The sequence below is a fragment of the Trichechus manatus genome, unplaced genomic scaffold (assembly GCF_000243295.1).
Source record: "Trichechus manatus latirostris isolate Lorelei unplaced genomic scaffold, TriManLat1.0 scaffold00040, whole genome shotgun sequence".
In the NCBI taxonomy this organism is placed as follows: domain Eukaryota; kingdom Metazoa; phylum Chordata; class Mammalia; order Sirenia; family Trichechidae; genus Trichechus; species Trichechus manatus.
The window spans coordinates 15,276,908-15,299,470 of NW_004443976.1; the positions used below are offsets into that span (position 1 = coordinate 15,276,908).

The following is a 22,563-nucleotide window of genomic DNA, read 5'->3' on the forward strand; positions in this document are numbered from 1 at the left end:
ACCTCGGGGGCCTCAAGTCATCCCCCTTCCTGCGTCCCTCCCCCAAGCAGGGCAGCTGGGCTGACCTTGGCAGTGTGAGTGGGGAGTGGGCAGGGTGGTCCAGTGGGCTCAGCAGCCCCTCCCCGATGCACACATCAAAGAGCAAAGCCCAGCTCAGCTGGGAAGGGTGGGGCTGTGCCAGCTGCGAGTGGTACTACCCCTTTGATGTGGACCCCTCCCCCATGCCCCCAGCTGCCCAGGGCCTGAGAACCCAGCCTGGTCATCTTTCCCCAGCCCCACCCTGACCACCCATCCGGCCAGCATCGCCCACGACCAGCCCTGCCCTGGGTCTCCCTGCTTCCCTCTATCTGCCCATCTTTCTCCTGGGTCTCCCCTGCATCCTTGGTACTGCCCATCCATCTCTGCCCGAGCTCATTTCTGTAGCTATTCCCTCTCTCACTCTCCCCATTTCTGTGGCTCTCCTTAGCTCCTGTCTATTTTTCTCATCCTGGGACTCACCTGCCCGCAGCCTTTGCCTGTTTTCCTGTTGAGTTCTTTGTCTTGTTTGTATTGATTCACATTCGCTTTTTACAGATCATGGCTGCTGACCCTACATTGCATGAGTCACAGACATTCTCTTATCTTCCTTTCAACTTTGTTTATGGGGCATGTCACCGTACAGAAGTTTTGTTTTGTTTCATTTGATGCTATCAGATCTGCTGATTTTTCCTTAGTGGTTTCTGGATTTCAGAGTTTGCTCAGGGAAGGCCTACTTCATCCCCAAATTATCAAAATATTCTCTTACATTTCATGTGTGGTATATTTTCAAGAGAAAGTGAACGGGAGAGATTACATCAACCATTCTCCTTTGTGCAATAGCGGGCAGATACAGCCTCTTTTATGAGGGGATCCTGTTTATCCCTCCCTCCACCCTCAGGAACCCGCTTTATTGAGCATTTGTTGAGAATCCCTGTCTGTCTCTGCTTGCACATATATGCATCAATGAGCGACATACAGTGTCCTGTGCGCATGCCTTTAAAAAATGAACAGACACGGCACCATTCCGAACAACTTGCTTTTGTCCTTCAATCTTATCTTTTTGGAAACCCATTTATGCTGGTTAATGGAGATCTAGTCGATTCTTTTGCAGTCAAGAATTTCAAAGTATGAATACACCCCGTTTCCTCTGTGCGTCTCCCAGCGATGGGCATTTAGTTCGTTCCTGCTTTTTTCTATTCCAATACTGCATGAGTCACTTCATGTCCACGAATTGGAGCTTCTCCTCTGGGTCTATACCTCGAAGTAGAATGCTGGGCTATGGGATCTACACCGTATTTTACAACTACTGCCTTTTTGCTCTCCAAAGAGGCTCTACCAATTTTAGACTCCCACCAGCGGCACCCGAGTCGCTGATTCTCCACAGCTTTAATAACACTTGGTATTGTCAGCCTTTTTAATTGTTGCCAATCTGATGGGTGTGAAGTGGTATCTCATCGTGATTTTAATTTGCATTTCCCTGATTACTCGAGAGGCTGCGCCTGCATCATCTCCTCCTGCATTTATTGCTTGCTTGGGTGTCTTCTTCCGGAACTGCCTGTCACTATCGTTCACCTGTTTCTCTCCTGGGTTACTCGTCTTTTTTCTTGTTGATTTATAGTTCTAGATTTTTTTACAGTTTGCTTTTTACTTTACGTTAGCTTATCTGGCATTCATTTTGCAGTATGGTTTGACATACAGACCCAACGTTATTCTCAGTCCAGACAGACTTTGGTGCTCCCAAAACCGTTCATTTAAGAAGTGACTTTCCCCATACACTAAATCCCCATAGAATTGAGGACTCTTCTTCATTGATCTCTTGGTCTATTCCTCTACTGTTTTAGTTAGAATAACTATATTTTGATATCCAGTAGGGCAAGTCCCCTTTCACTATTATTTTTCCCAGTGTTCTTGGCTGTTCTTGGGTATTTTCTCTGCCAGATGATCTTCAAGAGCACGTTGCCAAGGTCCACCAAAAACCCAGTGGAACTCGGACAGTGATTGCAATGAATTTGTACACTAATTGCGGGTGATCTGTGGGTTTCTCTCTCTGCCTCTGCTCATCTTTGCTCCAGCCCGCCCTTCCTTCCACACACCTGAGCTGGGCCGGCCTTGGCATCATGGTTCTGGGCTCAGGGGTTAGCCCCGGAAGCAGTCCCAGAAGTCAGATGACCAGAGGTCTGGTCGGGGCAGGAGAGACCCAAGGGGGACCCAGAAGCTTCTAGCGCAGTTCTTTGTTCACTGTGGATGCCAGGCTCTACCTGGTACTTGGGGCTGGACCTCACCTGGGCCTAACTCCTCTCTCAACTGCTCCGTGAAGCAAAATTGTTCCCCAAACCTGTTGATTTATCTCTGTCCTCACCTCCAACCTCCATAATCCACATAAATCTGACCCCACCAGTGCCCATCTCCAAACACTTACAGGGCTCAGTCAATACTGAGCCCCTCAGGAGAAAGTGCCCCCCTCACCCCACCAGCACTCAAGGCTCTCTATGACCCCCTCTTTGCCTTCCTTTCCAGCTAAGGTGCTCTCCTCCTCCTCCCCTCAATACACTCCACCATTTCTGCATCTGTGGGTTTGCTTCCTCTGCCCATCCTGTCTTCATCAAAAGGCTGAGTCTCCCTGTCCTACCTGCCCAGCTCAAAGGCCACCTCCTCTAGAAGCCTTCCCCAGCCCCGTGGATTTCTCTCTTCAGTAAGAACTCTCAGCACTTTGCACATCTTGGAGGCTATGAGTGTGCGAGCTCCTGTCCCATCTTTCCACCCCCAGCCTAGGTGCTCCCGGGGGACAGGACCTGGGTATCCTTCTTTGTCTCCCAGACTGAAGGCTCCTTGAGGACAGAGCCTGGTCTTCTCCTCTTTTTCCTCCATCTCCCTGTACAGCAGCCATCACATGATTGTCCAGCCTCTGTCTGAACACCCCTAGTGATGGGAAACTCACTACCTCATGAGGCAACATAAAAAAATAGAAACAATGATTTGTTGAACACCTGCTGTGTTCCAGGGTCTGGGCATTCATTAGCTCAGTTAGTTCATACAATAAACTTTGAAGATGAGACTTATTATCCTCATTTTATAGATAAGGAAAGTGAGGCTCAGAGAGGTTAAGTAACTTTCTCCAAGTCACAAAGCTGAATAGGCAACAGAGCTGAGATCTTCAAACCCAGCTCTGCCAGAGTCAAGCGAGAAACACCTTCTTTATGTCGAACTGTTGTTTCCCCTCCTGGAACTTTGACACAAGGAGTTAACTGATCATCAGACAAAACAGCAAACTGAGTAAGACCAGAGAGGGGTAGTGACTCCTCTAGGGCCACACAGCAAGGCGAAGGCAAAGGCAGGACTAGAACCCAAGGGTCCTAATTCTAGGCCAGGTTGTTTCCACTGTTTCTTGCATTGTCCCCAAGTCAGAAGATGGCTCAGAAAGAGTCATCACACAGGGCTGCAAGTCCCTGAGTTCAGGCCAGCACGGGGAAGCCCCAGCTGCAGGGCTAGTTTATAAAAGTACCTAGACGCCCTCATCCTACTGCACTTGGAAGACACTGGGGTTCGAGCAAAGGAGCCGGAACCCCCAGTCAGACCAGCCACCCACTGGTACTAGGACACGTAGATGGGATGTGTGAAGATGCAGGGGGGAAGCTGGGGGAGTCTCACCTGCTGGGGGATGAAGGAGCTGGAGAAGGTGACCGCAGACCAGAAAAAGATGCCGCAGCTAAGGATCACCTTCCTGTTGAAGCGGTCACCCAGGTAGCCGAAGATGGGGGCGGCCACCATGAAGCTGCAGATGAACACTGTGCAGGGAGAGGAGGGCTTGAGGGGTGGCGCAGGCTCCCTGGGGCCAGGCCCACCTGCCCACACCGCCCCAGCTTGAAGCCAAATGCCTGGGCCCAGGACTGAGGAAGCAGCCCAGAGGAGGCAGGAAAGGCCTCTCTGGGTGAGGGTGGCACCACGACCCCACCGTCTTCTAGGCACGCCCACAGCTCGCCCAGTCCCCGGTGAGCCCTTTGGGTACTTTGGTAAAAAGTCAACATCCAGGTTGCACAACATGATTGCTATCATTGGTGCTACTGAATTGTACAAGTGAAAGATGTTCAATTGGCAAATGTTTTGTCATCTATATTTTGACAACCACAAAAATAAATAAAATATGGAGAAAAAAAGAGTAAACATCTATTTATGGAATACTTTGCGTGTGTCAGGCACTGTGCTAGTGACCCACTACACAGCATCTCATGTGTCCTTCCAACCTCCCTGCAGGTTAGGGGTTGTCCTCCCACCTCGCAGATGGGGAGATGAGGAGACAGAATCAGAGAGGGGAAGTGACTTGTCCAAGTTCCACAGGCAGTAAATCTCCCAGCAGGGATTGAACTCACTCTATCTGATTCCAGAGCCTGTGTGCTTATACTGGGTCACACTGCTCTCTTTATCATACTTGGAAAAACAGGTTCAGAGAGGGAAAGGAACCTAGCTAAGGTCACACAGCAAGTCAGGGCAGAACTGGGTCTGGAACCCCGGTCTCAGTCCTGCCAGATCACATAGTCACCCTCATGCCCAGTGGGCTGCAGAGGCTTTCCCAACAGCTGCAAACACTGTCATTCATTCATTCAGCAAACATTTTGTTTGGGTGCCTATATAGTGTGCCAGCAACCCGTTTTAGGTGCTCGGGATACATCAGTGAACAAAACAGACAAAAAGTCCTGCCCCGCTGGAGCTTTCATTCTAGTGAGGAGAAACAAACAATTTTTTTAAAAAAAACAAAAGTAAAAAATATAGTACGTCAGATGGTACAAGTTCTAAGGAGAGGAAAAACAGCAGAAATGGGAGCTGGGAAGCATAAGTGTGTGAGAAAAAGCTGATGTTAACATTTTAAATAGAAGAGTTAAAGAAGGTGACAATTCAATAAAGACCTAGAGTTGGTGAGGAAATGAATCATGCAGAGACTGGGGCAAGAACAGCCAGTGCAAAGGCCCTGGGGCAGGAATGTGCTTGGCATGTTGGAGGAGTAGCAAAGAGGCCAAAGTGGCTGGAGCAAAGGGAGCAAGGGAAGAGGGGTAGGAGACAAGGTCTGGAGTCTCACTGTGAGGGCTGTGGCTTCTGCAGATGAGAAAGGAAAACACTGGAGGATGCTGAGCAGAGAAGTGACATGACCTGGTTTTGTTCTTCCAGAACAAGAGCACAGCAGAGGCTTATAGAACTCCATAGGGATGCTACCATCAGAGCTGGGAGGAGCCTCAGGGATCCCAGGAGGGATGAAGAGGTGCAGAGCAAGGCAAAAGAGGCTCCAGGTCACACAGCAAGGCAAACCCCCATCCCTCACCCTGAAAGACAGTCCCGCAGCTGACGGGCAGATGGCCAGACAAAGGCCAGGGGTGGGCAGAAAAGGCTGGCCTCTGACCGCCAGGATGAATGTGCCTGGACTCAGCTGCTCCACCACCGACCTGAGTCCCCAGGGGCAGGGGCCTGGGAGAAGAGAAAGAGGGAGAGGAGGAGGGAAGACAGGAAGAAGGTGAACAAGAGGGAAGAGGGCTGAGCAGAGGTCCCCTAGACTGGGCTGGAGGAGTGGGGCTGCCCTCTCTTATTCTAGCAAGAGCAGGGTGGGTGGGTGGGTGTGGGCTGTGGGCGTGGGGAACCTGCAAATCCCAATTCTGCATGACTAGACCTCAGGCAGGATAAGCACAGAGGTGTGAGAACTTGGGCACCAGGGACACATGGCCTCGGTTCCTTCCTACCTGGGCGATCTTGGGCAGGTTATAATCTCTCCATGCCTCAACCTCAGTGATGTGCTGGTAAGTCTTTAACAACTGGATCTCCAAAAAAGGGGGGAAATCCCCGATCTGTAGTGTTTGCCAATTTCTGTGGTATAAATACTCCCATCACGGCTGATTTCAAGCCACCAACGTGATGTCACTGATCACGGAGCTGGGAAGCGATGCACAGCAGCACATCATGAGAAAAACCTTAAGAACCTCAATAATCGTAAAATGTAGTAAAATAATTAGGAAGTGATGACTTTGGAGTATTTACGGCCTTTGTTTTAATATAATGTGTTCCCTTGTAATTTTATATAATTTGGTTTTTAATAATAACTGTGTTTAACAACTAGCTAACATAATTCCTGAAAATTTAACAATCGACTCTCCTGAGTCGATACAGGCCAGCTCCAGCACGCCAACCTCCTCATCTGTAGAATGAAGATAAAAATAGCAACTCCCGGGGTTACTCTTAGTACAGGATGAGGTAACACATGTAAGGTGCTGAATACCACACCCTGCCCGGAGTGGGCCAGCCTCAGTCAACACTGGCCATTGTTTCGATTAGTCAAGGCAGAAATTACTTCCTCATATGTAGAAAAAAAGAGAATGATTCCTACGGGGCCTGCCTCCCAGCGCCTGCCTGAGATCAGACCAGGAGATGGGCTGGAAAGAAATTTAGGTTGCATCAGGACTTACACACATTAGGGGGAGGAGGAAGAATTGATCCCTCTGTGCCTGTTTGTGCTGGGTGAGGAGTTGGTAGCGAGAAGCCAGAGTAGGAGCTGCTCCACTTGTCTGTCCAGGGAGAAGGGCCACCTGTCCATAGGTTGCCCAGTTTAAAGGGCTAAAATGCAAGGGGAACCAGCAAGGAGCACTAAATCCTGCCAGGATAGTTAAGGAAGGCTTCATGGATGGAGGCAGTGATGGCAGAGCAGGGCATTGAAGGATGCATAGGAGTTCACCATGATGATGATAATACTCAAATAAAAAATCTTGTAAGCAATAATGTACAATGGTTAATGATGCATAGTGCTTATTATTAATAATAAGCAGTTATCAGTGATGGAGCACTTACTATTGGCCAGGCCCAGGGATGAGTCCTTGACATATGCACAGATTATCTCAGTTAATTCTCACTATTATCTTCATGTTACAGGGCAGAAAACAGAGGCTGAACAAGGTGATGTCACACAGCTAGTACGTGGCTGGGCCAGAATTTAAACCCCAGTTTGTCTGACTCCAGAGTCCTTCCTTGCTCTAAACCACACTACAGGCTATCAGGCTGGGAAGGGAGAAGGTCCCAACTGACGTTCCCAAGGTCCGAGAAAGTCCAGGGTGTGTTGGGGACAGCAAGGAGAAGGGTCAGGCTGCAGCAGGGGAAGGTCATGGGGAAGCAGTGGGAGATGAGGCTGTGGAGGGAGCCGGGACCCTAAAGACTAGGACCGGGGCTGGGGTTTGAGTGAGAAGGCAATGGAGAGCCACGGCAGGGTCGATTCTCCCTCATCAAGGCTGAGCACTTGCAAAAGCCCCCCAGGTGGCTAAAGAGGGGGTAAAGGGAGTGGCCCAGGCCCTTGGCCAGACTTTGGCCATGCTGGTCCATCCCCACCCTCCTGGCCTCATCAGATACAGAAGGGTAGCCCCTCCTGTTTTTTTGACCCCTGGCTCTCTGCCTGCCTACTTAGGGGAGTAAGGGGACAGAAGCACCCAGAGTTGTGGTTGGATTCCTCTCAAAGCAGGCACCCCCCACCCCTACCGCTAGTCCCAGCATGCCAAAGCACCTACATGCCATGCCCTCAGCTCACCTGAGCTTCACCCCATCTGTTCCCATTTTACAGCTAGGACCACTGGGGCCCCAAAAGATGGAGGAACTTGCCCAAGATGACACAGCAAGTCAGACGGGGACAACATGCCGACCACCGCCTGTCTCTCAGTGCCTTCCTCCCAGGGACAAGGGAGTCCAGGGTCAGAAAGGAGACAGGATCCATCTCTGCTCAGGGCAGAGAGGAGAGAAGACCTATCTGGCCCTCTGGGATGTCACAGGCTTAGGGGGAGGCCTGAACACAATCAAAGTAGCAAACAGAATGAAGAAGATTCCTGGCAGAAGGAACATAAATGCAAAGGCCTGGACTTGTGAGCTGTGTCCCAGGTGGAGACACAGAGGCTTAGCCAGCTGTCTGGCAGCTTGTGCTACAAATTAAGACCAGCCCAGCCCAGGCCCCTAGGCTGGAAGCTTCCTGTGCCCACCACCTGCAACCCCGTGGTCTTTGTTTGTCTGGGGAGAGCTTTCTGGACCAACGGTCTGCCCCACCTCTGATTTCGGTAGGGGTGGCTTTCCCAGCAGTTCCCACACGAGGACATCCTGTGCCTAGGGCGTGGGGAAGCCTCGCTCAGCTCACGTGTGCTGAGCCCACAGGTCTGGGACAATGGAGCCGCAGGCAGGAAGCCAGGGCAGAGGGGGCAGGGCCGCCAGGGGGCAGGTTGGCAGGAGTCAGACGAAGATTCCAGCCCACCAGTGACCTTGGCCACTAAGCCCATGCTCTCCTCTGGGATGGGGTTGATGCCCCTTCCTCACAGGGCTGGTGAGAAGTCCCCTGAAAGACGGAGTTGGACAAGCTCCCGCAGATGCTGTCCACCTCTCACGGCGGTCTCAGTAGAGAGTCAGCTGTACATAGTGCTCATCAGCCGTCTGCTGCCTGAAGGCCTTCTCCCTGGACACTGCCAGATTAAACTCTGTGGAGGACTCTGTGCCCTGTGAGGCAGCCCCGAGACCCCTCTTCCCCTTGGAGCTGCTGCGTACCCTCACCTCATGAGTGGCCCTGTTTGACCCCCAGTGTGGTCCAGGAGCAGGAGTGGGTGAGGCTGGAGCTGGGAGGACCCTGGGCTCCCACACTGTGGCCTTGGAGCCTGCGCTCAGCCCCCGCCTCAGCCTGGGCTCAACCAGGGCTATTTTTATTTACAAAGTCTGGATTCCGGCCGGCCTGTTATTTGGAGAAGACCAGTCATCCTCCACATCCTGTGGGCAGGGAGGCTGCTCACACAGGGTCGGCACCATCCCTGCAGTGGACAGGCGGGATCCCACTCCAGCTCTGCCATCCCAGGAACAGCCCCAGCCTGCCAAACTGCCAGAGGAGCCTGGGACAAACCCAACCCCATCGGTGCCTGCAATCCTGAGGCAAAAATGACGACAACCTTCTCCTTTATACCCCGCTCAGGATAAAAACCTGTGCCTGGTCCCCCAGGCCTCAGAGAGAGTGAGGCTCTTGGGGCCTCCCTTCTGGCAGGAGGCCCCAGAGGAATACCCACAAGGCTGCCCCGCTTTGCCTCCAGAACAGAGTCTGGGCCAAAGTGGAAGGATGGTGCTGGGCTGGCTGGAGGGGGAGGGGACCAAGGGCCAGAGAAGACTGAGCCCGGAAGCAGAGGCGCCGTCTGGTTTCAGTCTGAGCTGGCTCTTTCTCCGTCCCTGCTCTCCCCCCATTCTCCACCCCCCATCATGGCACTTCCTTGTAATGATCCCATGAACCCCAGCCTTGAGCTGCCTTCCAGCCTCTCCTGCTGTCCATTCCCGCACTTGGCCCCCAGGTGAACATCATGATGTGCACATCTTACAAGCCCCTGTCCTGCTCCAAAACTTTCTCTGGCTCCACATTGCCCAAGACAAAATCCAGATGCTTTATCCCAACCTTTGAGCCTTTCACAATCATGCCTCACCTATTGTCCATCCTCTTCCTCATCCATTCTCCCCCATGCTCCAGCCCAGCAGAGGAACCGCAGGTCACTAAAGCCAGACAGTATCACAAACAACCTTGGCTCTCACTCCTCCCTCTTCCTGGGATGCTCTCCCCGCCCATCCCGGTGCTGCATTTGTGATTTCCTTGGATCCATCTTCTAATTCACTCATTTTCTCTTCAGCTAGGTCTAGCCTGCTCACTAACTCATCTAATTATTATATTTTTATTTTCATCATGACCTTTTTCACTTCTAGAATTTTAAATCTCGGTCTTTTAAACATCTACCCATTCTTTTTTCATAATGTGCTATTCCTGTTTGATGAATTCTACTCTTTCTTTAAGAGCTTTGGAAATTAAGCATACTTAATTTTAAAGTGTCTTTAAGATGACTCTGTTCTCTACAGTTTTTCAGGAGCCAATTGTCCCAATTTGTAGGCCTGCTGACTCTCTCTCTCAAAGACGGGCTTCCTCGTGTACTATGTTAATTTTTTTTTTTTTTTTTGGTAAAATATATACAACAAAAACTTACCATTTTAACCATCTTTAAGTGTACAATTCAGTGACACTGATTGCATTCACCATGTTGTGCAACCAACACCCTATGTTTTGTTAACTTTGAATTCGAGTTTGCCTTCAGCAAGAATTGTCATCTGTGTCCCACACTAGGCGTGGGTCACACAGGCTTCCCTAAAGGGCAGTTTCGGATTTGCCTCTGCTGGGGCCCCTGGACACATCAGGCCAACCTGGGGAGCGAGTGGAAGTGCCAGGCCTGCACAGGGCAGGGCTGGAACTACGTTCTCTACATAGAGCTGGAGCCAAGAGGAACAAACCCATCACTAAAGAGGACTCTGCTGATAAACTGCCCACCAACCCAGGGCAGGGCTCGGAATGAGGGAGCCTGCCCTGGGCTCTGGGTGAAAACTGAGTCACCCATGTAACAACAGAACCCATGCCTGCACTGCCCTGTCCTCAGAGCAAAGGAACCTGAGCCTGGAAACTGGGCCAGCCTATTGACAATTTGATGAATCTGGGTAATGGGTAGATGGGGGCTCATTGTACTGTTCTCTTTACTTTTTATGTATGCTTAAATTTTTTCATGATGAAAATGTTTATGCTTAAATTTTTTCATGATGAAAATGTTTATGCTTAAATTTTTTCATGATGAAAATGTTTATATTAAAAAAAATTGTAACAAGCTTCTAAGACTAACATCTGGCCCCAAACTCTCTACATTGCTTGGCTTCAGTTTCTGCTCCCAATCCAGCTTCTGAGTTCAACTCTTTATTTCTGGCACCTGGAAATTTCCCTGCTAGCTTTAGCTTTCAAGCTCAGCTATGCAATTTAAATATGTTTTCTTGGCATATTTTATCCAGCTTCTCCACCAGTTTGGAGGGGGAAAAGAAGGCTTCTCACATCTGCTCTCAATCTGACAAACCAACTGGAAGTCCTTTCCCCCGAACAAACTCATCCTTCAAAGCCCCAGTCACATGTCCCCTCCTTGAGGAAGGCTTCTCTACCTGCCAGGGGCACACTCACTACCATGCCCCTGGGCTCCCACAGTCCCCCCGTCCCTGGCTGGTGAATGGATGGCAATTTGTCTAGTTCCCATCAACAGAGAGGGCAAGGACTGAGTCTGTGGCAGGCTCAGCACAGGGCCTGGTGCACAGTAGGTACAGCAGAAAATGCCCCTTTATGTAAGGGCTACAGGGACTCCAGATTGCCCAAAACAGCAAGACACACGAGCTGTAGCGCTGCTGTGGGCTTTCAAAGAGGCTGCACTATGGCTGCTGCTGGGTAGCATGGCCAGCACTGAGCTGGCAGGCCAGAGGGCTGGCAGCAACTGCAAGGTGGCTGCTGAAAGTGGGCTCTTCCCAAGCCAACTTTCATGCTCCGGTCCCAAGGGGAAAGAACTGGGGCAGGCCCAGGCCTAACCCTCAGCCACCCCCAGCCTGTCTCCTGGCCCAGCAGCCCCCAGTGCCCACAAATAGGCAGGCGACTCTGCTCTCAGCCCTGGCCCTTTGATCCGGGCAAGCACCAACACTGGACTGGCACCCTCCACCTGGCTCTGACCTTATCAGGGCTTGGGGAAGAGACAGATGTCTGTGGCACAGGCCAATTAGGTAACTTGCCTGGTTGCCAACTGAGTCACATCCTGGTCTAGCTGGACTGGCTTCTTGACTTAGATGACCGAAGGGGTGAGGACATTTTGGGGAGCCACCCCAGAGGTCTGGCTTGCCAGGGGGTAAGTACTAGAGGGGTCAGCACTAGAGTGCTGGGAACTCTCGCCATGGCCCAGAGGCCCCACCCTGAGAACACCAGGATGCCAGCGTTTGCAGGATCCTGGATCCCAACTCCAGATCTGCTATTCTCTCATCATGAGACCTGAAGCAAGTCACTTCCCCACTCTGGATCTCTGACTCTTCATCCAGAAAGTACACCTAATAAAAGGGAGCCTCTAGAATGATTGCACTTGGCTGCCAACCAAAAGGTTGGTGGTTCAAGTCCACCCAGAGGCCCCTCAGAAGAAAGGCCTGGCAATCTGTTTCTGAAAAATAGGCCACTGAAAACCCTATGGAGTACAGTTCTACTCTGACACACATGGGGTAGCCATGAGTTGAAATCAACTCAGCAGCCACTGGTTTGGTTTGGTTTTTTTGGTAGGACTATTGGAAGAGTCCAATAAGACAATGCCTGTGATGTGTCTGCCTCCAGCCAGGCCGCCAGAGATGAGTGGGGACTGCCCTGACTTTTCTGTCCTGAGCCAAGAAGCCAGCCTCGGACATAACCTAGGCAGGGACCCGGGAACTCAGAGCCTCACCCTTTGCCCAGGGCCAGGTGCCCCTCACACTTTCTCCCTGGGAGGCTGGGCTGGCCCTGACCACACTCTGCGGGTACTGAATGGAGGAGGTGTGGAGCAGAGCAGAGGCTCCGGATGAGTCCGTAAGGCTGGGACCCAGGAGGGGATGAAGCTCAGGCCAAGTCCCAAATGACTCAAGGGCCACAGAGGGAGGGGACTGGGGGGAGCTGGGATCTCCCGGCATTTTCCCCACCAGCTCAGCAGCCTGCCCCGTCCCACGCCCCTGTCTGGCTTGAAGTCCAGCTTCCCATCTGTAAGAGCTGGTCAGTGTATGTGCCAGACTCAGGAGGCTGGAGGGACCGGCCCCAGGCCCCGAGCAGGCTGATTTGCTCAGGCCCAGCCAGGGAGGCCCAGGAAGGGTGAAGAGGACAGGGGATGGGCTTGGGCTCACGACTTGGGCAGAGGTGACGTCTGCCAGGGCAGCAACCTGTCCACCCTTGGGTGTGCTGGACCACACAGCCTTGCCCAACCTTAGCTCAGTCAATACTTCCTTATTAGGGTTGAGCCTTGGGCTATCACATGCCCTCCGAGGCTATGGCATTCTATGAGCTCGCGGAGGCTGTCTGTGGAGGCCTGGCGTTGTGTGCACCAGAATGCCACCTAGACAGGTCAGGCAGGTTCCCGGACAGAGCCAGCTCCCCCTGCCCCTCCCTCCCAGGAAAGCCCAGGCAAGGGAAGGGGTTCATGGTGGCCGACAGGACTGGCATTCCAACCATGGACCTTCTCCCACACACCTGACTGGGCACACAGCCAGAGGGATTCCAGGGCCAAGGGGCCCAGAGACAGGCAGGGCCAGGCCAGGGTCACACAGCAAGGCTGGGCTGAGTCAGGCCCAGGGCTCCTCCCCAGCCTGGGATCCAGCTCTGGCTCCGAGTCTCTGTCCAGACCTGGGGAGTCCTGCTGAGGGTATGGCCAGCACAGCCAAGGCCAGAGGGAAGGCCAGGGAGCCAGGAGCTCGGGACCATGGGCCATGTGGTGGGTAGGATGAGACAAGGGAGACACGGTCCCCTGAGTGAGGGGTGACCTGTGCTGATAGGCTAGGATAACCGCTTAATGACCCACCACACTGCCCGGGCCCAGCTCACAGTCCAGGAGAGTTCAGGCCCTGCCTCAGGTGGCCATGCAGCCTAGCAGGCAGCTCACAAGGCTGAGGCCCCTGGGGGAAAGGGGGCAGGGAACCCCAGGCCTAGATCTAGCCCAGGACCCAGGTTCTCAGACTCCTGACCCCGGGTTTGAGAACCACGCTGGGGCTGACCAGTTAGAACGTTCTGCTTTATCACTGAAGGGGTGATTCCCAGGGTTGACAGCGATGGAGGCGGGTATGTAAGAGAGAGTCACTGGGCTCTGTTGGCACTGCCCAACTGAGTGACTTAAGGAGCTCCCTTCACCAGCCTCCCCAAATGAAGGGCCACCTCCAGGAGCCTGGGCCCTTGGCCTGCACTCTTGCTCATCTCCCATAGCCCCTCGGGGCAGGTGCTATTCATCTCGTTACATGAGGAAGGAAACAGGCTCAGAGAAGTGGACCAAGAATGGGAAGCAGGCCCGAGAAGCTGGGACCCGGGAGGGGAGGTGGGCCTCACCTGACTGCAGCAGGCCGGCGCCTCGGTCCTTGACCCCGAAGTGCTGCTGGATGTCCAAAAGGACACCTGGGAAGGAGACAGAGGGTACTTATTGGCAACGTCTGACCCTGGGTGGCCCCCATTACCCACCCCATCTAAGTGACGCAGTCCCAGCCCAGCCTTCCCACCCACCCATCTATGGAGCCCCCAGCCCAGCTGTGACCTCCACCCTGCCCAGCCCATCCAGAGCCCCTTAGGGACCTTCAAGGCCAAGCTTCCACTGCCTCCGCTGAGGCCTCCCACGCTCACCCTGGGGAGAGCATCCCACCCTTCACTCGGCCACTGCAGGGGCAAGGCTCAGACATAAGCAAGGCTCCTTCTTGGTCACACAGCCAAGCCTTCTATCTGTCAGCCTGGGCCTCTTACCCATCTGCAGCCCACTCCAGGCTGGGTGCTAGGACCCTCAGGGGGAAGCACAAAGCCCATAGCCCAGAGAGGGAACAGGTGAAGCGCGAAGCCCCTGAAAGCTGGAGGCAGCCCTCTGGCAGGGGGAGCCAGGTGGCTTGCAGGCCACACCCATGCCACTCACCTGCACGTGTGTACAAGCACCCACACGCACACAAGCCCCCACCCAGCTGTCCTGGGATTATAACCTGGACCCCAGTTTTCAGACGCCAGTCCCAAGATGCAGAGGAAAGCAGGAAGCTCCAGTCCTGCTTTCCTGGGGGGGAATCCCTTGAGGCTGTGCCTGCCCTGCCCACAAGTCTCAGCTACCTCTGCTCTCTCATAGGGCCATGTCAAGGGGGAAACTGAGGATGGACAGGCAGAGCCCTGGCTGTATGTATGGAGGGTTGACCAGCCTCTGGGACCCCTCCCGCCTCTGGTAGCACTCACCCAGGGCTCCTAAGGAACCACCCCCCCCAGTCCCTCAGGCCCCAGGGGCCCCATCTCAGGCTTATCTCTGAGGACAGCAGGAGGCTATGCCACAGACCAGAGCCCCCTGACTACAGAACATCTGCACTGAGAAGAGAGAGGGGAGAAAGGAGGGGGCCTGCCCTCAGGAGCACCCCATGCAGGGGACAGAGGAAGAAGGGACCTGGGCCCTTCCCTCAGGGGACTCCCAGGGCTCTTCATGATGATGATGATGATGATGATGATGATGATGTGGCTTTTATATGGCCTTTCTCGCCATGGTCTTGTAACTCCCACCAAAAGTTTGGGTGACACTATGAAAATAAGGTACTTGTGACCCAGCAAGAGGATTGGACAGCTCGCTAATAATGCAAATAAGGTGCCTGGCACCTTATAGGGGTAGGACCAGGCAAATAAGGTGTACAGAACCCTAACGAGGGGATTGGTCAGTTTTGCCATCCCATCAGGCTTAAAAGAGAGCCAATTCCAGAGCAGAGGGGGGACCTCACTACCACCAAGAAAGAAGAGCTGGGAGTGCAGTGCATCCTTTGGATCTGGGGTCCCTGCACTGAGAACCTCCTAGACCCAGGAGACAGAAAGCTATAACACCAGAGATGGCACAAGATGGCAAGAAGCAGTGGCAAGCTCGGCAGAGAACTGGCAGCAGCAAAACCAGGAGACAGCATGGTGGGCTTCCCAGCCCTTGGAGTGAGAAAGCTGAGTGCCTTCGAGCAGGAGGCTTGCTGGCAGAATGAGGTGCCTCCGGGCACTTGGCAGAGCTAGGCTTGCTGACCCATGGAGCGAGAGAGTTGAGTGCCTTCTAGCAGAAGGCTTACTGGTAGCGTGCAGTGCCTCTGGGCACTCATTGGTGGAGTTAAAGAGCTTTGTAAGACTTGCCCCAGCGAGGCAGAGGCCAGGCCAGCCTAAGAGGCCAAAGGGGCAAGAGACTGAGGGGCCAAGGGCCAGGGAGAGGTCTGCCTGTGGGGACCGGTGAGAAGCTGTCCTGACTGAAGAGCTGTGTCCTGAGTTGTTCCTGATCCTGAATTGTAACCTGTTGCTTTTCTAATAAACCCCATATTTGTGAGTATTGTCTGTGAGTTCTGTGTGGCCATTGCAATGAATTGTTGAACCCAGTAGAGAAGTAGAGAGTGCTGTGGGAGGGACGACTGGTGTCAGAATTAGTAAAACGGTTGGAGACAGGAGGTATGTCAGACCTCCACCTCACAGGAATCAGCTTTGGGCTGATGCTGATGGTATTGTCTCTCCCCTTCGTGAAGTTAAAGGACCTCTGATACCCCCGCCACACCATTTCTACATGATGACATTAAAAATGATGATCGTTCGCATTTATTAGCAATAAATGATTTACTGGTTCAATCCTCACACAACCCTATGAGACTGGTACTATTACGTCACTTGCCAGATAAGGAAACTGAAGCACCGAAGGCTAAGCTGTGTGTGCAAAGTCACACAATGCGGACGTGGACTCTCCAAGCACTGCATGAGAGTCAAATCTGGTGGCTGGGGCTGAGCATAGACAGAGGGGGGGCTGCAGTGTTTCTGATCCGCCAGACCCTAGGGCTTGGGTGCTGAGCGGTTTCCCAGGACACTAGGTCAGAGCCAGCCAGTGTCCTAGAAGCTCCACTGCCAAGAGGAGCGGGCCTCCCCCTTGTTAATACCCAGCGTGGATTTACCATAATTACTAGTAATGAGGAGGCCGTGTGAGGCCCAGTTAATGACTTAATAACTAAGGCGGGCTGTGGTTTTGCCTTGAAGGCAGAAGTAGGAGCTGGTCCCAGGGCCTGTGGATGATGGAGCCACCAAGTGGGACCTCCTAGGTGCCCTGTCCCCGCCTCAGAGGCCCAGCGCAAGTGGCACGGTTGAATCCGACCTTAGAGAGCCACCTACACTCACCTCCCCACCCCACAGCCCACTCCCAAGCCTGGATACACCCTGGTCAGGGCCTCTGCTTCCTTTCCTAATGTGTAGATCTGAACATACCCCTCTCTCACTTTGTCACTGTCAACTGTGGCTCCCCAGTGCCTCAGGATAAGGTCCAGGCTTTTACCAGGACACAGGGCTGCAGGGTCTGCCCCTGCCAACCCCGCCCTGTAGCCTCAATTCTCAGGATACTACCCCTCTACCCCTCACAGCAATCACCCCAAACTACTTGTGGTCCCCCAACTCCACACACTTCTTCTTCTCCCCAGCCATAACCTTGTCAGCTGTGCTAGTTCCTATCAGTCCTTCAAGACGAGTCCAGATGCCTCCTCTTCTGGGAAGTCTTCCCTGATTTCTCCCCCCACCCCATCACTCCCAGTAAGTTAGCTGCCCCGACTCTCCCTTGTCTAGCCTTCTTTTAGCACTTGTCACTCCAGGATTGATTAGTTCTACAGGGAAGACACATGGGGTCACAGATACGGGCTCCTTGGGCCCACTGTGGCTGGAGTTATGAGCCATGAGTTACTGGTTCCTGCTAAGTTCCAGGCACTGTGTGAGGCTCTAACCTACTAAGAATGCTGGTATTTATAATTATCAAACCTATTTAACATTTGAGGAAACCGAGGCACCAAGAAGTGAAAAAACTTGTCATACAGCACATAAGATGTCTGGGGTGGGATTTGAACTCAAGCCTATTGCCTGAAACCAAAGCTTGTTCTTCCACCACGCTGCCTCTGCATAGTTCACACTTGTCCCCCAGCCTGTCACACATCTGGCCCTCAGTGACTGTGAGGTATATGTGTAGACGCATGGGTGAGTGTCCACTCGTCCCCCATTGTATTATGAGCCCCTTGAGGGCAGGGCCGTGGCACATCATCTCCAGAAACCAGAACCAAGCCAAGCCAGTTGCCGTTGAGTCAATTTCAACTTATGGTGACCCCATGTGACTCCATGTGTGCAGGGCAGACTTACACTCCATAAGGTTTTTGGAAGCAGATCGCCAGGCCTTTCTTCCAAGACATCTCTGGGTGGGTTTGAACCACTAACCTTTCAACTAGTAGTCGAGCACTTAACCGATTGTGCCACCCAAGGACTCCATCACCCAGGACAAGATGGTCATAAGTTAGGTGTTGGGTGGAATAGGAGGTGGTAGGTGGGTAGAAACTCCTCGCTGGCCCCCTGCACTGAGGGTTCCCATCCACAGTTCAGAGGAGGCACGTGGGCCTGCAGTAGCAGCAGGCTCTCTGTCTGGGAGGGGCCATATCAGGATGGTTGCCATGAAGACATCACACGTCCACAGCAAATCAAAACACTCATTTCCTCCTCACAGCACATCCCAGCCATCTGACTCAACAGTGACTTCTAGGCCCAGCTTTTGCCTCTGCCTCCAGGAAGCCTCCTTTGACTTCCTCTACCACACAGAGCTCCTGTACGGGGGAGAGATGCTTCTCCATATCCAGTGGGGCATCCAAGGCCCCTTGGAACTCCTGGGAAGGCCTGGATGGGGTCTAGACTCCAGGACACAGGAAGCATTGGATGTCCCCCCAGAGCCCAGCCTTGCTCCAGGGCCTGAGCTGCAGGCAGAAGGTTAGAGAAACCGTCATAGGGAGCAGGACTTCAGGCAGGTCGTGAGGCCCTAGGTCAGGCACTGCCTGAGCCTTCCTGGGCTTGTTTTCCCTCTTCCTGGCCTGGAAGGGACTGTGGCCGCAGGAGGGTGATATCCCGCTGGCCACTGGCACGGGACGCGTGTGTCACGGCCGCTCGGCCAGTTGCCTCAGATTTTCCTCTGGGCTCCAGCCTGGCTTGGGCCCACACACCCCCTCCCTTCTTCACCACAACCTTATTTTTAGCCTCCTTCCTGGAGGCTGAGGTTTGGTGGGTCACAGGACCAGCCTCACGCCCAGGAGCAGCCTCCCACAGCTTAGGCCAAGCCCACCCCACCATTCCTACCAGCCCTGGGGCGTGCAAGGTGGGGCTCCCACCCCAGCCATCCCATGCCCACGGCTCCCAATCCAGTACTCTCCAGGCAGCTACCCCAAATCCACATCCAGAATCGCCCTCTGCCCACAGGTCACATCCTAGGCCAAGAAAACATTCTGCAACAGCAGGGGCACCCCAAATCTTCTCATGCATTCACTACAGTTACACCCCTCCCAGCCTCTCCAGGGTCTTGCCTCTTGTCCAAGGCCAATTTCCCCTGCTCTAGGCCAATATCCTCCTGCCTCCCCAGGGGAAGAGCCCCTTGGTCAGCCCCCGACTTGGGCTGGTAACTCTAGCCTCTTCCTTGCTCTGCCTCCTGCACATCAGCCCTCAAAGGTGCTCACCCCTCTCTCTTCCTGGTGGTGAAAAGCACCCTGTCCTGTCCCTCAACCACTGCCCTTCTCTCTCCTCCCTTCACAGCAGAAGTTCTTGAAAGAGTTCTCTCTCCTTCCCAAGTCCAAGTCCTCACCTTCATCACTCTCCTAAAACCAGCCACCTCCTGGTGGCTCAATCCCACAAGGCCTTCTCATCCCTCCATTTCCCAGCCTCCTGGACTCTGATTCCACGGCTCCTCACTTGTCCCATCTATGTGAGCAGCACCATTGCATTACCCAGGCCAGACCCCTGGGAGCCTCACCCCTATGAACACTAGTCACCAGGCCTCCATGACCCTCTCTCCTCGCCGCCGGCCTCCTCGCTGGGCTCCCTCCCTCCAGCCCCTCCCAGCCCACCCAGCATCCCTTCTGCAGCCAGATCAGACTAGCACTTACTGATCACCTACTAAGTTCCAAACCCAGGGCAGGGGCTCCTGAGACCACAGACATGGTTTCTGGTCTCAAGGAGTTAATGCCATGGCCCAGTGGTTGTTGACTCTGGCTGGGCCTCAGAACCTCTCATGAGTTCTTCAACATCCATGACTCAGGCCCCTGGCTCAGTAATACTAACAACAACAACACTACAGTTATTATTATTAGCAGATAACAGGCATCAAAGGTCCCTGGATGGCACAAACGGTTTGCACTCGACTACGAACCTAAAGGTTGGGACCCACCCAGCAGCACCACAAAAGAAAGGCCTTGGTGATCTACTTCCATAAAGGTTACAGCCAAGAAAACCCTATGGAGCAATTCTACTCTGTAAAATGTGGGGTCGCCGAGAGTCAGTATCTACTCGACGGCACGGGTTTGGTCTCTTGATTAACACGTATTGAGTGCTTACTATATGCCAGGCACTGTTCTAAGAGCTTTACCAGTAACAGCTCATTGGGTATGGCTGCCACTTCCACTGCCACCCAAATAAATCCCAGACTCCTAGCATTTGAGGCCTCCAGGATCTGACCCTAAACTTGCTCTTCTCCCAACCATAGTCCCCCTTACACACACACGCGTGCGCATGCACACACACACACACACACACACACACACACACACACACAGAGCTCCAGGCAAAGGGGAATTCTGCTAACCGTGACCTTTCACCGCCTTGGACTTGCGCTTCTTCCTGTTGTCAGTGGAGAGACTTCGAAGATCAAAGGTCTTGATCTACTTTAGAAGACCAGCCGATCAATCACCTTGAGGGAGGGTGCTTGTTAAAATACAGCTTCCCAGGCCCCTCCCCAAACCTACAGAATCACCCTGTCTAGAGGTGGAACCCAGGAATCTGCCACTTAAGCTCACAGCCCGGGTGACTGGAAATCACTGGACTGGCTGGTCTGAAGACCCTGTGACTTTGCACACAGCCTGCAGGCCTCCAAGCCTTTGCTTCGGTGGTGTCCTCTTCCTGGGGTGTCCATCCCTACCTGTGAAGATAAGCCTCATCTTCCAGGAGCCAGGTCCAAGGTCACCTCCACCAGGGTGCCCTCCAGCCCTCTCTTCCATGGCTGTAACCTTGAGGGTACCCTGTTGCTGTTGTTAGCTGTTGTCAAGTCACCCGCCAACTCATGGTGACCCCATGTACAACGGAATTGGACTGTTGTGATCCATAGTGTTTTCATTGGCTGATTTTCTGAAGTAGATCACCAGGCCTTTCTTCCTAGCCTATCTTAGTCTGGAAGCTTCACTGAAACCGGTGCAGCATCATAACAACACCTAAACCTCCACTGACAGATGGGTGGTGGCTGCATCTGAGGTGCATCAGCTGGGAATCAAACCTGGGTCTCCTACATGGAAGACCAGAAATCTACCACTGAACCACCACTGCCCCTGGTAGCTGGGCTGAATCCGGCACTGACTCACCCTGCTGGCTGCAGGTCTCAGGGTGATTCTGCCCCACTGCTGGTCCCTCAGGAGCTCCTAGGGCTCCTGGCCTCCTCCTCCCTTCTCCATCCAGGCCCAAACATCCCCAAGTCCTCAAAAGGGACACAGTGTGAGAAGAAACCCACACTGACCTTGGCGCCCCTGGCTCAGGCCAGCCCCCAGTTAGCTAGGGCAGGACAGCCAATGCTCCAGTTTGCACTCCCAAGCACAGAGTTGTCACCCTATGTTCACCCTGCCCAAATCGCTTTCAGAGCAGCAGGCAGCTCAGCTGAGTTCTCAAGAGTATGAGCTCCAAAGCCAGACATCTGGGTTCAAAGCCTGGCTTCTCCAACTTCCCTACTGTGTGACCTTAGGCAAGTTACTTAACCTCTCTGTGCCAGTTTCCTCCTCTGTAAAATGGCTTAATTATAAGACCCGCTTCATATTGCTGTTGTGAGTTTAAATGGGTTAACCCATGTAATGTGCTTAGAACAGTGCCTGATCATTAACAAGGGGGCAAGGCACTGCCCTAGCCATGACAGAGAACAATGGGGAACTCCCATCTCAGTTTTCCTTTCCCCAAATGGGGTCAGATGCCTGGAAATGCAGGGTCTAGGGATACAACAGAATGGGCTGTGCCTGCCATCAGCCAGTCCCTCCCGGAGGGGACCCTGGTCCCCCTGTGGAGGACTCGGAGCTGGCTTGCTCTGGGAGTCTCACCCCTGCTCCAAGGCTTGGCTGCAGCTCCCGCCCCAGTAATTATAGGGGTCTGAGGGGCCTGGCTCTGGATGGCAAAGGCTGGGAAACCACAGCCTAGTCCCGCCGGCACCCCCACCAGGAGCCAGGGCCCTGACTCTCAAGCACACATACACTCACACCCTTTCCCCCCGCACCAAGCTTCCACAGGGCACGATCCCACCCCCGCCTCCCAGGGACAAGCCGAGTGACCTCCAGGAACATCTGGCCCCAGCTCTGAGCCTCCGGTTGCCCACCTGAGGAGTTACCCAGGGTCCCAGTAGATCTTTGCTGGACCCATTCCTGAACCTTAACTCTACACATGCTGACCCTTCCCCCCAACACACACAAATGCGGCTCATTAATGTTAGAACAGCTTGGTGATCATCTCTGCAGGGACCCTAAGGATGAGACCCCTACCCCACAGTCTCAGACCCCCAGGTAAACTAGACTCCAAACTAATCCCCCAAAGAGCTCGCCAGCTGAAGACCCAACACCCCTCCCTACCCGACAGCCCTGCCTGCAGACCCCAACAGCCCTAAAGAGACACCGCCCCCAGAGCCCAGAGCGTCCTCCCTCCTCCCCACCAAGTCTCTGTGCCCAGAGTGGGCGGGGACGGCTGCCTGGCCTCTGTCCTGTGGTTAGAGTCTATCATTTGGGGCCAGCTTTCCTGGAACCAGACTCTGCCTTAGCAATTTGGGGGCTCCGCACAGCCACTCCTTTCCTAGCTCAGCCTCCACAGCCCAGTCCTGGCCCAGGGACACTGAAGACCACCAGGGGCCAGGGACAAGGTGTCCGCAGCCTTATCATGACCCATGGAGGGTGTGGCTGGTGTGGCCACAGATAGAGGAT

The 22,563-nt window shown here is 53.6% G+C and overlaps 1 protein-coding gene across 1 annotated transcript in view; it reads right to left on the reverse strand.

Moving 5' to 3' along the window:
- Positions 1-22,563, reverse strand: part of SPNS2 (SPNS lysolipid transporter 2, sphingosine-1-phosphate) — a 36,042-nt gene that overhangs the window by 6,799 nt on the left and 6,680 nt on the right. Inside the window, exons 2-3 of the mRNA XM_023731038.1 lie at positions 13,931-13,996; positions 3,667-3,803 (exon numbers count right to left, since the gene is read on the reverse strand). Of these exons, the coding sequence (XP_023586806.1) occupies positions 3,667-3,786 (120 nt within the window). The 5' untranslated portion in view covers positions 3,787-3,803; positions 13,931-13,996. The remainder of the gene's footprint in view (positions 1-3,666; positions 3,804-13,930; positions 13,997-22,563) is intronic.